This window comes from Rhipicephalus microplus, chromosome 6 (genome assembly GCF_043290135.1).
Source record: "Rhipicephalus microplus isolate Deutch F79 chromosome 6, USDA_Rmic, whole genome shotgun sequence".
Lineage (NCBI taxonomy): Eukaryota > Metazoa > Arthropoda > Arachnida > Ixodida > Ixodidae > Rhipicephalus > Rhipicephalus microplus.
In genome coordinates, this window is record NC_134705.1 from 112,276,542 (window position 1) to 112,289,174 (window position 12,633).

Sequence of the window (12,633 nt, forward strand, 5' to 3'; positions counted from 1 at the left end):
ATGGTATCAACGTCTTTCTTATTCACTACAATATATATATGTATATACAATCACCCCTACAACATCTCGAGTCTTTATATGATCTGTCGGCTATTGTATCACGGCTTTACCGATAAGCATTGCAGTTTCACCCCACTCATCGTTCAGTTCGCGGAGATGGCAGGATTTTTTTAGGCCTTGACCACTATGAAATGGTAGGGGATGTTTGCCTCGGTTCCACATGACAGCATCAGGGCTGCCAGAGTCAAAAGCCACGTGCAGGTCACTCTAGCCACGTGTCACTCCTCCATTGACGTCATGCGTGGCGTTTCCGCCGTGCATGGTCACGTGACGCCGGAATGTTGAGGTATAAGCAGACTCTTCACTGAATCAGTGCCGATGATAAGCTATAGTTGGGTAGCAAATTAGACGATTTCAAAAACACCCCTGACGGCCAGTGGACACGGAACACCGCACGAGCAATGGAAAGGATGACACAGGCACTTTGTCGTCCTTTCTCAAAATACTTCCCAATGCGACTTAGCGCCTGTATTTCATGAAAGTGACGCACTATCCGTCCACCGAAATCAGATCACCACGGAAGTCAATGAGGTGTTCAACTTCACACAAAGGGGCGCGCGGAGCAGTAGCTCCCCTTCCATTGTCTTAAATGAAAGCGGACACCTATATAGTCATTTTTTTATTTGGCCGTACACGTGCAAGTGACCAAGATTATTCTGCCTATTTTTTGTTCCCCCTTTTTATTCGGCATGTGGATTTCTCACGTCCTTTGGTCGGATTGGTCAAATGGCTAATAGGTTGTCAGTATTTAGGTGAGCATGCAGCGCTAAAGAAAACACTGTCTGGAGTCAGCACTGTGAAATATCCTTAAATTTTATCTTTTCTTTAATTAAATGTATATTTAATTAAAAAATTGTTCACACTGTTATTTACTCGGACTGGTATAGCGCATTACGGGGAAGAAGAAACGGCCGAGCAGACCGACACAAGAGGACAGGTCTGCTCGGCCGTTTCTTCTTCCCCGTAAAGCGCTATACCAGTTCAAGTACGACGAACCAACTCACCCAACCTTCAACACTCGTTGTTTAGTCACCTCGCGCTGCTTTAAGGGGCTCAAAAGCTATTACCATCTAATCTAGCTGGCCAATCCCGAACGTTTCGAACGGCATCGTCCCACGTGCTAGTGGTACGACGCCGTTGGAAACGATGATGTCGGCTCTAGCATTGAAATGACCTTTTGCGCGAAAATCCGGGCAAGATTAGAAAGAAAGAAAAAAACGACGCACTTCGCTTAAACGCCTTAACGTTCCAGCTAACATTTTCTGCCCTGCGCAAAAGTGCAATCAACCCACCAGGCAGTGCACCTGAATCACTTTAAAGTACACCGTCAGAAAACACAGCATGAAATGAAACGTGTCTCATGCTGCGTAAACAATAAGCGTCGAAACGACCGTAGTCCAGTTATCAATGAGATCACCGATCTGAAGACTGTAACTAAATAAATAAACGAATAATTAAACAAATATATATATATATATATATATATATATATATATATATATATATATATATATATATATATATATATATATATATATATATATATATATATATATATATATATATATATACATAAATGAGATAGCATAAATCTTAACCACAGGCGCGAAGGTAGAATACTTTTTGGAGAGGGTGACAATGCCTGATCTAAACCATGGCCACCCTCAAGCAAATGTTCATTTATGCCATGGCGAAAAACAATTTCGGGGTAGGAATCGGTCCAGTATGCCAGAACTTGGCTACGCAACTTCTTAACCATGACCATAAGTGTCAATAATTCTCTGTCACAGAGCGCTGCTTGATAAGTAAGCAATCGGTTCACACAAAGAAAAAACAACAACAAACATTTCGAGTTAACCATGGAGAAAAAACAATAATGCATTAAAGTACTTTGAAAGATACTACACAGGGATATCACGAGCACGAAATGGGGACAGCAACAGCAGCTGCATTTCCAAGAAAACTCTATTGCAAACGCTTTACAGATGTGACGAGTGAAAACCACTGGACGCGTAACAATTCCCATGTTTAACGTTGGCTGATGGTTGCCTAATTAGAATGCTAATAATTTTGACTAGAGGTCACTACTGGTCGATAACATTGACTATAAGCAATAAGGAGTAACGCCCTTGTTCGCTAGCCACTTTTAATTAGTGTTGAATAGCGCAAAGAAAACCCAGGGGAGACATAGGGCTCTATTTGAAGAATTTTTCATCACTCTTTCACTCTCCAGTCACCCTTCCCCAGTAGGCCAGAGCAAACTGTAGCTCAGACCGACCTCTCCGCCTTTCTGTAAATAAATTATCTTTCTCTATCGCTGTTTCAGTAAGACAAAGTTTTGGAGATGTCGCCTAAGGTGCGCGCTGATGGACTGGTTAACATGAAAGGCGGACAAGTATTCGTTCCAATTTGGCGTTATCGGAGAACAAGATGATGCGTCATGCGAAGTGGTTACCCGCTCAACACTGTCACAGAAAGTGATCATTTGATAGTACGGTCTACAGACGATGACTCGGTGTCATCTTTTCATCGAGTCATCTTCCTCGTGTCTACGCATATTCATGTTTCTCCACACGTTATCATGTTGGCTGCAGTGCTGATTCATAATTCACTGAGCGATATGCCCGCAAGCTAAAAAAAAAAAAGACACCAGATGGTCGAAACTTCCGCAGCCCTTCACTACGGCGTCTCTCATAATCCCATCGCGGTTCTGAGACGCAAAACCTCAGATGTTATCATTCTCAATTTTGTTGGTGATTCACAACTGCTTACTGACATGATTTGGCCGCAAATAATACGCAGACAAAGTAAAGAAACACTCAACGACAAGCACAAGCGGCTTACCAACTATGCCAACAATCAGTATTGATTCACAACTGGCCGTGCAGCACAAAATGCACCGTGCTGATACACCGCGAGTGGCGAACTGCCCAACTATAGTTTATAAGTTTTCATCTTTTATGAGCAGCGAGTTGGTAAAACAACTACAACTCGCCCGACTGGTAGTCCTGTTTTGTTAAGTAATGAAAACTGTGGCCAGTTAGTTGAACGGGAACAGCTGACGTTATAGGCGCACATGACATCATTGCAGAAAGACTCGCATGTCGGGACCGCGGAGAGCGGCACGTCATAGAGGCAATTTGTGACGTAAAAGGGTGGCGTAAAATGGTGGCCCAGATCTCTATCTCGTGAATTTACAACGTAGACAGATAAACAGAGATCCCGACTCCGATGGGGTCGTATTTCAGAGAAGTTTGTAGTCACCGAAAGTTGAGTGCACTGATAATAATAAAACAACATTAACAATAATTTCACAGGCGACCTCTAGATTTAAAGGTGGAACTTCTGCAAAGAAGGAAGAGATATACAGTCGCGCAGAATGTGAATTGCAACATGTTGGCTCCAACCGTGAACCATATAGCCTACAAACGTTAAATTGTTTCAGAAACCGGAACTAATTGAGAGTGCATAAGTCACCAATATTGTTTGTGTAGGTACCAATTTGTGGTCTCAGTGCCATTTTGAGTATAGCAGCATGTTGCACCTCCATATTGAGCGGGGCTGCAGTAAGCAACAAGCATGACTTGCATTGAGTTTATTCTACAACTCTGAGGTTGAGAGGATGACCACGCAAAAAAGCTGCGTTGAGCAGCTTGCGGAGAACGTGGCCACCTAATACCCTGGGAGACTTCATAGCGGTTAAACAAAAGCACATAGTGTACATAATGCATAGAAGAAAACAACGGAACGTAATAGCGGAAAGGAAACATTATTACACAAGTATCGCAGAAAAGCCCTTCCGTTGGTAAACAATATCATCATCATCATCATCATCATCATCATCATCATCATCATCATCATCATCATCATCATCATCAGCCTGACTACGTCCACTGCAGGACAAAGGCCTCTCCCATGTTCCGCCAGTTAACCCGGTCCTGTGCTTGCTGCTGCCAATTTATACCCGCAAACTTCTTAATCTCATCTGCCCACCTAACCTTCTGTCTCCCCCTAACCCACTTGCCTTCTCTGGGAATCCAGTTAGTTACCCTTAACGACCAGCTGTTATCCTGTCTACGCGCTACATGCCCGGCCCATATCCATTTCTTCTTCTTCATTTCAGCTATGATATCCTTAACCCCCGTTTGTTCCCTAATCCACTCTGCTCTCTTCTTGTCTCTTAAGGTTACACCTACCATATTTCTTTCCTTTGCTCGCTGCGTCGTCCTCAATATAAGCTGAACCCTCTTTGTAAGTCTCCAGGTTTCTGCTCCGTAGCTAAGTACCGGCAAGATACAGCTGTTATATACCTTCCTCTTGAGGGATAGTAGCAATCTACCTGTCATAATTTGAGAGTGATTGCCAAATGTGCTCCACCCAATTCTTATTCTTCTAGTTACTTCAATCTCGTGGTTCGGCTCCGTGGTTATTACCTGCCCTAAGTAGACATAGTCTTTTACAACTTGAAGTGCACTATTACCTATCTCGAAGCGCTGCTCTTTTCCGAGGTTGTTGTACATTACTTTCGTTTTCTGCAGATTCATTTTAAGACCCACCTTTCTGCTCGCCTTGTCTAACTCCGTAATCATGAGTTGCAATTCGTCCCCTGAGTTACTCAGCAATGCAATACCATCGGCGAAGCGTAGGTTACTAAGGTACTCTCCATTAATTCTTATCCCAAACTGTTCCAATTCTAGGCTTCTGAAAACTTTTTGCAAGCACGCGGTAAATAGCATTGGGGAGATTGTGTGTCCCTGCCTTACACCCTTCTTGATTGTTATCCTGTTGCTTTCTTTATGAAGCACTATGGTAGCAGTTGATCCTTTGTAGACTTCTTCCAGGATGTTTATATATACTTCATCGACGCCCTGATTCAGCACTGTCTGCATGACGGCTGATATTTCTACTGAGTCAAACGCGTTCTCGTAATCTATGAAGGCTATGTATAGTGGTTGGTTATATTCTGAGCATTTCTCTATTACCTGATTGATAGTATGAATGTGGTCGATTGTTGAGTAGCCTGTTCGAAATCCTGCTTGTTCCTTTGGTTGATTTAATTCTAATGTTTTCTTTACTCTGTTAGCAATTACCTTTGTAAATAGCTTGTATACTACAGTGAGCAAGCTAATGGGTCTGTAATTCTTCAAGTCCTTGTCATCTCCTTTCTTATGTATTAAGATCATGTTAGCGTTCTTTCAAGACTCTACTCTTCCCGTCAGGAGACACCTCGTAAACAGGGTGGCTAGTTTTCCTAACACAATCTGTCCTCCATCTTTCAGCAGATGTGATGTTACCTGGTCTTCACCAGCAGCTTTGCCTCTTTGCATGCTCTGCAAAGCCTTTCTGACTTCTTCTATCATTACTGGTGGTGTGTCGTCTGGGTTACTGCTAGTTCTTATAGTATTAAAGTCATGGTTGTCCCGGCTACTGTACATATCTCTGTAAAACTCCTCTGCTTTTTTAACTATCCATATTGGTAGTTATTTTGCCTTCTTTGTCACTTAGTGCATACATCCGGTTTTTGCCTATCCCAAGTTTCCTCTTCACTGCTTTGACGCTTCCTCCTTTTTTCGGAGCGTGTTCAATTCTCTCCGTGTTATACCTTCTTACATCGGATACCTTACGCCTATTAATCAACTTCGAAAGCTCTGTCAGTTCTATTTTGTCTGTTGTACCTGAGACTTTCAAGATTTGACGCTTCTGGTAAACAATATACGCTATTAAAAATAGAGGTGTAGACACTGGGGCTTCCCAACGAGGCCTACACTGCATGCGCAAAGCGCCAGGATTGAATTGGTTACAACATACTTCATCTGCATTCTGACCCCTATTTTCTAATCTCACTCAAGTCCGCCAGATAGATCTTCAGTAGGGACAGCTCTGAGCAAGTTCGATGCTTAAAAATGCTGGCAGGCTATTTTAGCTTGATATTAAAATAAAATTTCTCACGGTGCACCTATTGGCATCAACACGGGCATGAAGTCGGGCTGGAGTATCAATTGTGGTGATTTCATGCCACTGTATGACTATAGCTGTGATGACGTCAGGAATCTAAATATGCAAAATGGTGCCTTGCGCGCCACCTTCTAAGCCTCTGAGTACATCTTGTGCGCGAATTCAATCTTGTGCACGGAGTCCATCTTATGCACGGAGTCCATCTTGTGCACGGAAACCCTCTTGTGCACGGAGCCCATCCTGCGCACGGAGTCCATCTTGTGCACGGACGTGACCAGAGTCTCATACCGTGACGTGACGTCAGGGTCCATTATGAACAGAAGTGAGTTTTTGAACATACATGCCATTAATAACTTCGGGACGTGCTCGCACTTACATGTACTTTTTCTAAACTCTTCGACCTTTCGTCCGAACAAAAAAAAAGAAATTAAAATTTTTGTATAATCGCCTTTTCGTGTCAGAAGCAGAAGTCGGTGAACTCACTCATGAGGCGATCAAACCATGAGTCTGAGTCTGAGTGAGTTCGGTTGAAGAAAATTCTGGTGAGTGTGAGTCCGAGTGAGTTCTGCTCAGAAAAAGTTTGGTGACTGTGATGTGAGTTCGAGTGAGTACAAAGCGCAAAATACATTTCTTGAGTGAGTCTGATTGAGTTTCACTTTCATTTGCCGACTTAAAGTCACTGGATAGAGTCTATCCAGTGATCTCCAGCCCTGCTATCATCCTTACCTGAATTCACGTTTATACTGACGCCTACTTACAGGTATTCCACAGCAGTGTTCTTCTCACACCTTTCCAATATTTATTATTTAAATGCATGGATTACGTAGGGGGGGGGGGTGCCTTTACGCGCCCCCACCTACTCCTTTATGAAATTTCTTCATTATTATATCTCACGATGTCATCTCTTTCAAGAAAAATGACCTTACCGGTTCGGATGCTCTGAGTAGTCTCGTTAGAAAATTATATGCCAAACTAAACCAAAAAGAGCACCGCCTACGAGAGATATTGGTGCAACAGAGCATTGACATCATGATCGAAGAAGCTACTTTTCGGCTTGTGGAAGAACTTCTTGTTGAGCTAGTTGGTACAACACTTCAATAAATCAATTTGAGCGTGAACACGCGACACAGTCACACACACACACACACACACACACACACACACACACACACACACACACACACACACACACACACACACACACACACACACACACACGCACACACACACACACACACACACACACACACACACACACACACACACACACACACACCGGGCATCAAACACGCCGATCGTTGTGCGTGTTTGATGCCTGGGTGTGTGCGTGTGCGTGAATATGACGTGCGTTCGCGCTCGAATGAATTTTTTTGTAATTATTGGCTGACGTAATAACGAGTCCACTCACCCGGACCCACTCAGACTCAGATCGAGCCGTGAGTCTGAGTCTGAGTGAGTCCGGGTGAGTAATGTTTTGGTGAGTTGGAGTCCGAGTCAGTCCGAATAAAGAAAATTTTCGTGAGCCTAAGTCCGAGTGAATTCAAAGCTTAAAATACATTTCGTGAGTGATTCTGAGTGAGCTCCACAAGTTTTGCTGACCTGTGATCAGGATTGAAAGCTTTCCATTTGTTGTAGCTCATATGACCAAATTTTTTTTTCGGATTTATTGAGCTTAGAAGGATGGTGTGTCACTGGATTCTTTCAGATGCCAAACTGCGCTCGCATTGCCCCTTTCATCGTATGGTTTTCACCGTTAAGTCACGAGCCAGAGAAATATTCTTACACTGTGGTCAAAGCGCATGCTTCTAGCGTGGCAGGCGAGCAATCAGCGAAGGACACAAACATATCCCCTCCCCTTCCCCTAGAAATGCGAACACTAGCCAAGCATCCGTTGGTTTCATGTCTCTGCTATCATTTATTTGCGTAATCTTCTGTATTTGTTATGTTCGTGTCACCTACATAAAGATTAACGTTATCAGGTAGCACATAGCGGTTCGACTTGTCGCCGCTGTGCGACAAAAAACGTGCTATGCAGACCCCAAATCGTGCAAGGCGCCGCGCCCTGATAAACATTTTACCAGAAATGTATTGCAGTTTTTATCTGGTGGTTAGAAACGCACTGCAACACATCTCAATAGCTGGCATGTTATGTTTTGGAAATGTCGCCTATGTGCGCGCTGATGGTGTCATTGACAAAAAAGACACTTTTCTTGGTAATTGAAATGGCAGCTGAAATGTGCTAAGTTCAAAAGGAATGCTACAGCATCGGGCATTTAAATACCTGAACGTGACCTACATACCGTGCGATCACGACATGAACTCAAATGCGATAAGCAATGCGAGATAACCAGTTGGAAAACTTGAATGTGCTATACCTTGGTCGAGCGAGTACGAAGTACTTCCCGGCAGTTAAACTTTATCATAACTACCAACGCTTAGAAAGATACTTTTAATAAATTTCCCATGGATGGTTTTCGTCGTTTTTGCGTTTTTCAAGTTCACTGAACCACGTGTCATGCATTGTACTCGAAATAGTCCCGAGGTATAAACAATGTTCACAGTCACCAGCGTGTGTGGTTCACTAGTATACTTTGTCATTATTCACGCAATGATTGACGCACACACAATAATTACTACACACCAGTAACATTGGTGTACCAGCATCTGCCTCCACCCCACGTATTGATGAAAAATTCTTTAAGATAGGCAAAGAGGAGGGCAAAACACCTCACAACACGCGCTACGTGCCAGTACGACGCCTAACGCCCCCAACCTTTATACGATATCGTATAGCAGACGTTGCTGCACATAGGCTCACCTCCTAAGCATCCGGCTGCAAAGTCCAAAGCCATGGGTCCTGAGGTTCTGGAACTGGCCAGAGGGCGACGTCTTGACAAGATCCCCGATACGGGGTGCAGGCCTTGTGACAGAAACCTCTTGTAGCGTCGAAGTTTGAGGGTCCGAGGTCTCCTGAAAGTTCTGGACAACTAGTAGGCCTAGCAGGTCACAGCAGACGACGCGAACGAAATGAAACAGACGAACGCCGTTTAGAAAACAAGAACGGCCACTCCGGTTCAACTGACAGTGACGACGTATAACCGAACTCACGAACGGACAAATTGTTCGAACCGACTGAACCCTCTAATGGAGATTCCACAAAGCCTCCAAGCACCTCCTCCGCAAAGAAAAAAATCGCGCGAGGAGGAACTAAACTGTGATTACACAGCTCTCTCGATAACGCACTAATCTGTTTTGTTTCCTTTGTGGAACAGCCCGCCTTCGGCGCCTACTGACAAAGAATCGACTGCTGTCTGGAGCGCTCGCGTTGTCAGACAAGTGAGAGCAGACGGCAGCTGCAGAAACAAGGGGTCGCGGCACGTCGTCTGCTAACGAGGACGGAGCCGATTGCAGCGCTCTGGGAATTGTACGTTATCGCATGCCCGTACCTTATCCTAACTCATAAAGGCTGTTATCTATCTGCATGCGAGTTCCCCCTCTTCCCTTCGTCCAGTACGCTTAATTCGCGCAACCGCTCGCTGCTGCGCTCACCTTTCTTTTATGGCTGCCATGGACAAAAGGTGAAAATATTCCGAAACAACTGCTTGGGCCAATGGTATAACCAGAAGTTGCTAGATGCTGTACAAGCAGGGGGGAGGGAGAGGGGGGCAAGCCTCGGTTTTGTTATCAGATAGAAATGGCAGCTTTTATGACCCTCCTGCGGGGTTCACAACAGGCGGAAGCGCGCCTTTTAATCACCTGTTTGTCCCGGGAGCTGTAGAGGATAGCGTTCGCGACACCAAATTCACACCTCCGGCACCACAGCCGCAACTAGTCGACCGATGCCATGGCATGTTGTCAAGTGTCCTAGCGGTGGAACACTGAAACCATTTGACTCTCTCTCTCTCCCCGTCTTTAGCTCGCAGCGCGCGAAAACGTGTACACCTCTGCGGGGTTCTCTAAATGGCGACATTTATGGTGTAATGCTCGCGTGATGCGACTGGAGGATGCGAAAACACCCTGGAGTTGATGGTCGCGTGGAATAAACGGATGTATGCTTGTCTGGTTTCAAGCAGAGAAAGCCTAGCTTCCCACACGGCCTGCAGAACAAGTGGAGAAATGGGCCCTCATGCTCATAGGCGAGCGCATGGTTGGAGCCGTGGCAGAGGGGCGGGGAGGTGCAGCCGGAGACCGAAGACAGGCTTTTGTGAATATTTGCGAAATAAATCAGTGCGAAAGATGGGACGAAAGACGAACTACAACATCACGAGTTCTGAAAACAATACGAGAGGTGAATAGCCCATCATTTGACATATGCCTCGACAATTTCACCTTCATCAGAATTCGTCTGCCACGACTGGATTCAAACCCGTGACCTTTGGGTCAGCAGTCGAGGACCGTAACTTTTGGTTGTGGGTGGCTGGAAGCATTGTCCAAACATAACAAGCGTGCTATGTGAACACATTTCTCTTAAAAATCTGAGCGTACATTCAAAACAATATGCACCGACGCAGGGATAAAACTGTTTTACGATGGCCACGAAAAATGATTCCAAAAGCACACTATCCACAATGATGGTAAAGATGAAAAATATAAAAATATCTCATAATTATTGGTAGAAAAATGCTTCATCGAAAGACTGTACGGCCCAGAATACAAGACAGTCACTATATCTAGAGGCGATCCACTGTTTCAACTGCGAGACGGTAGACATTGTTAAAACTTGATCAACTATCTGGTTAACCTCCCGGCCTTCATTTCTCTCTTTCTCTCTCTCTATCTATATCATCAACATTACGTTTATTTGAAGTGCTTTAAGTCGCAGTCACCCCACATCTATGCGTGAGCATCAATCTTGGTGTCGTTCTTGAAGGTAGTGAAACCTGGCCATGCTATAAGATGCAGCGTAGATAATATTCTATTGGTGGACTTGCAATACACCACACCTAAAATGCACGCTGGGCGCCACAATATGACTTGAGAACCACGCTGGCGTTTGTTAAAAGTCTTAATTACTGTGTTACTTTTTTTAGGGGCGAAGCTCCTTAAGGCCTCACCCGATCATCATCCTCTGTGGTAACCACCTCTCTGCCACAGGAGAGTTTAGTTCTTGGAATTTCCACTAGATGGCAGTACTTGTATATAATCAATATATGGTGAAAAGATGCGAGATAGCGGTACTTGGAGTGTTCACTAGATGGACGGACATGCAGACAGACAGACGGACAGACGCGCGGACGGACAGATCGACCCACGGTTGGACGGACGGATGAATGCACGAGTGAACACATCTACGCTTCGCCCATGCACTGATCATCAGTCCATGGATATGCTGTGATTTTTTTATTTATGTGCCATCATCCCAAAAACAAGGTAAAAAGAGATTATGAAAAAGGCAGATGTTTCGAGGGCAGCCTTAAATTAAGGCTCTTTCAGAATGACTTCCACACGTCATAAAAGTAAGTGCATCTTGTCAGGTATTACGTTCAGTTTCCTATGCGACAATGTACTCTCGATCATCTGGTCTCTTCACAGTGAGCATAATTTCGGAACAAGGAATTCATGTGAAGCCACCATCACAACCCCAATGTGATGTTCAGTTTAGTTTTTATTTATTTTTTGACGAAACCAAAGAGCACAGATACAACAATGTTCAAGGCACAGATATGGAAACGCGACGCACCGTACAGATCGTGGTTGTGGTGGTGGTGGTGATATCACCACACATTTCCTGCCGGCTAGTATTTTATCAAGATGGTTGGTGCAGTGCAGGACTTGACAGCTGGAGCTTGTTCGCGCCCATTTGCTGTGGTGTCCTCTTGGCGGTTTGGGTGGTAATATTTTAATGAACTTGGTGTTCAGCCTCGAAACCATGATATCATTGTGATGAACGTCGTAGCGGAGGCTGGCTGGCAAATGCTACGCCCGAGCGTCTCTTTCCATGTCTCCTCATGTTGATTGATTGATTGATTGATTTGTGGGGTTTAACGTCCCAAAACCACCATATGATTATGAGAGACGCCGTAGTGGAGGGCTCCGGAAATTTCGACCACCTGGGGTTCTTTAACGTGCACCCAAACCTGAGCACACGGGCCTACAACATATCCGCCTCCATCGGAAATGCAGCCGCCACAGCCGGGATTCAAGCCCGCGACCTGCGAGTCAGCAGCCGAGTACCTTAGCCACTAGACCACCGTGGCGAGGATGTCTCCTCGTGTCTCCTCATGTCTACCTTATGCACACTCCTCATGTCTACGGTATACGCATACGGGATACATATGTCTACCGCATACGGAATACGCAATCTCTTCAAAGCATCCGGGGGGGGGGGGGGGGGACTCTTTTTTTAACTGTGCCCATTGTAGTCAATCCTTTTCAGAGCAAGAGCGCTCACCGGACCAGGTGTAGCGATGTATATACCCAACATCATTGCACTAAGTGCATAAAGGGGATGCAGCACCTTTTATTTTGAACCAGGAGTCGGCAACGTTTTCAGGTGGAGGGCCAAGTTGCACAAAGCCGACACAGCATGGGGCCGTACAGAAAATTGGGACGGGAAGGTGTGATAGCCTTTGCGTACAAATCGTAAAATTTCGGCAAATCGGCACTATATTGTGTAAC

General features: G+C 44.8%; 1 protein-coding gene across 2 annotated transcripts in view; it reads right to left on the bottom strand.

Moving 5' to 3' along the window:
* Positions 1–9,136, bottom strand: part of LOC119167413 (mitochondrial basic amino acids transporter) — an 82,736-nt gene extending 73,600 nt beyond the window's left edge. The window contains exon 1 of one of the 2 annotated variants that reach the window (XM_075866441.1): positions 8,834–9,136. In XM_075866441.1, coding sequence (XP_075722556.1) covers positions 8,834–8,867 — 34 coding nt within the window. In that variant the 5' untranslated portion in view covers positions 8,868–9,136. The remainder of the gene's footprint in view (positions 1–8,833) is intronic. The other variant, XM_075866442.1, reaches the window with a different exon arrangement.
* Between the last annotated feature and the right edge of the window lie 3,497 nt (positions 9,137–12,633).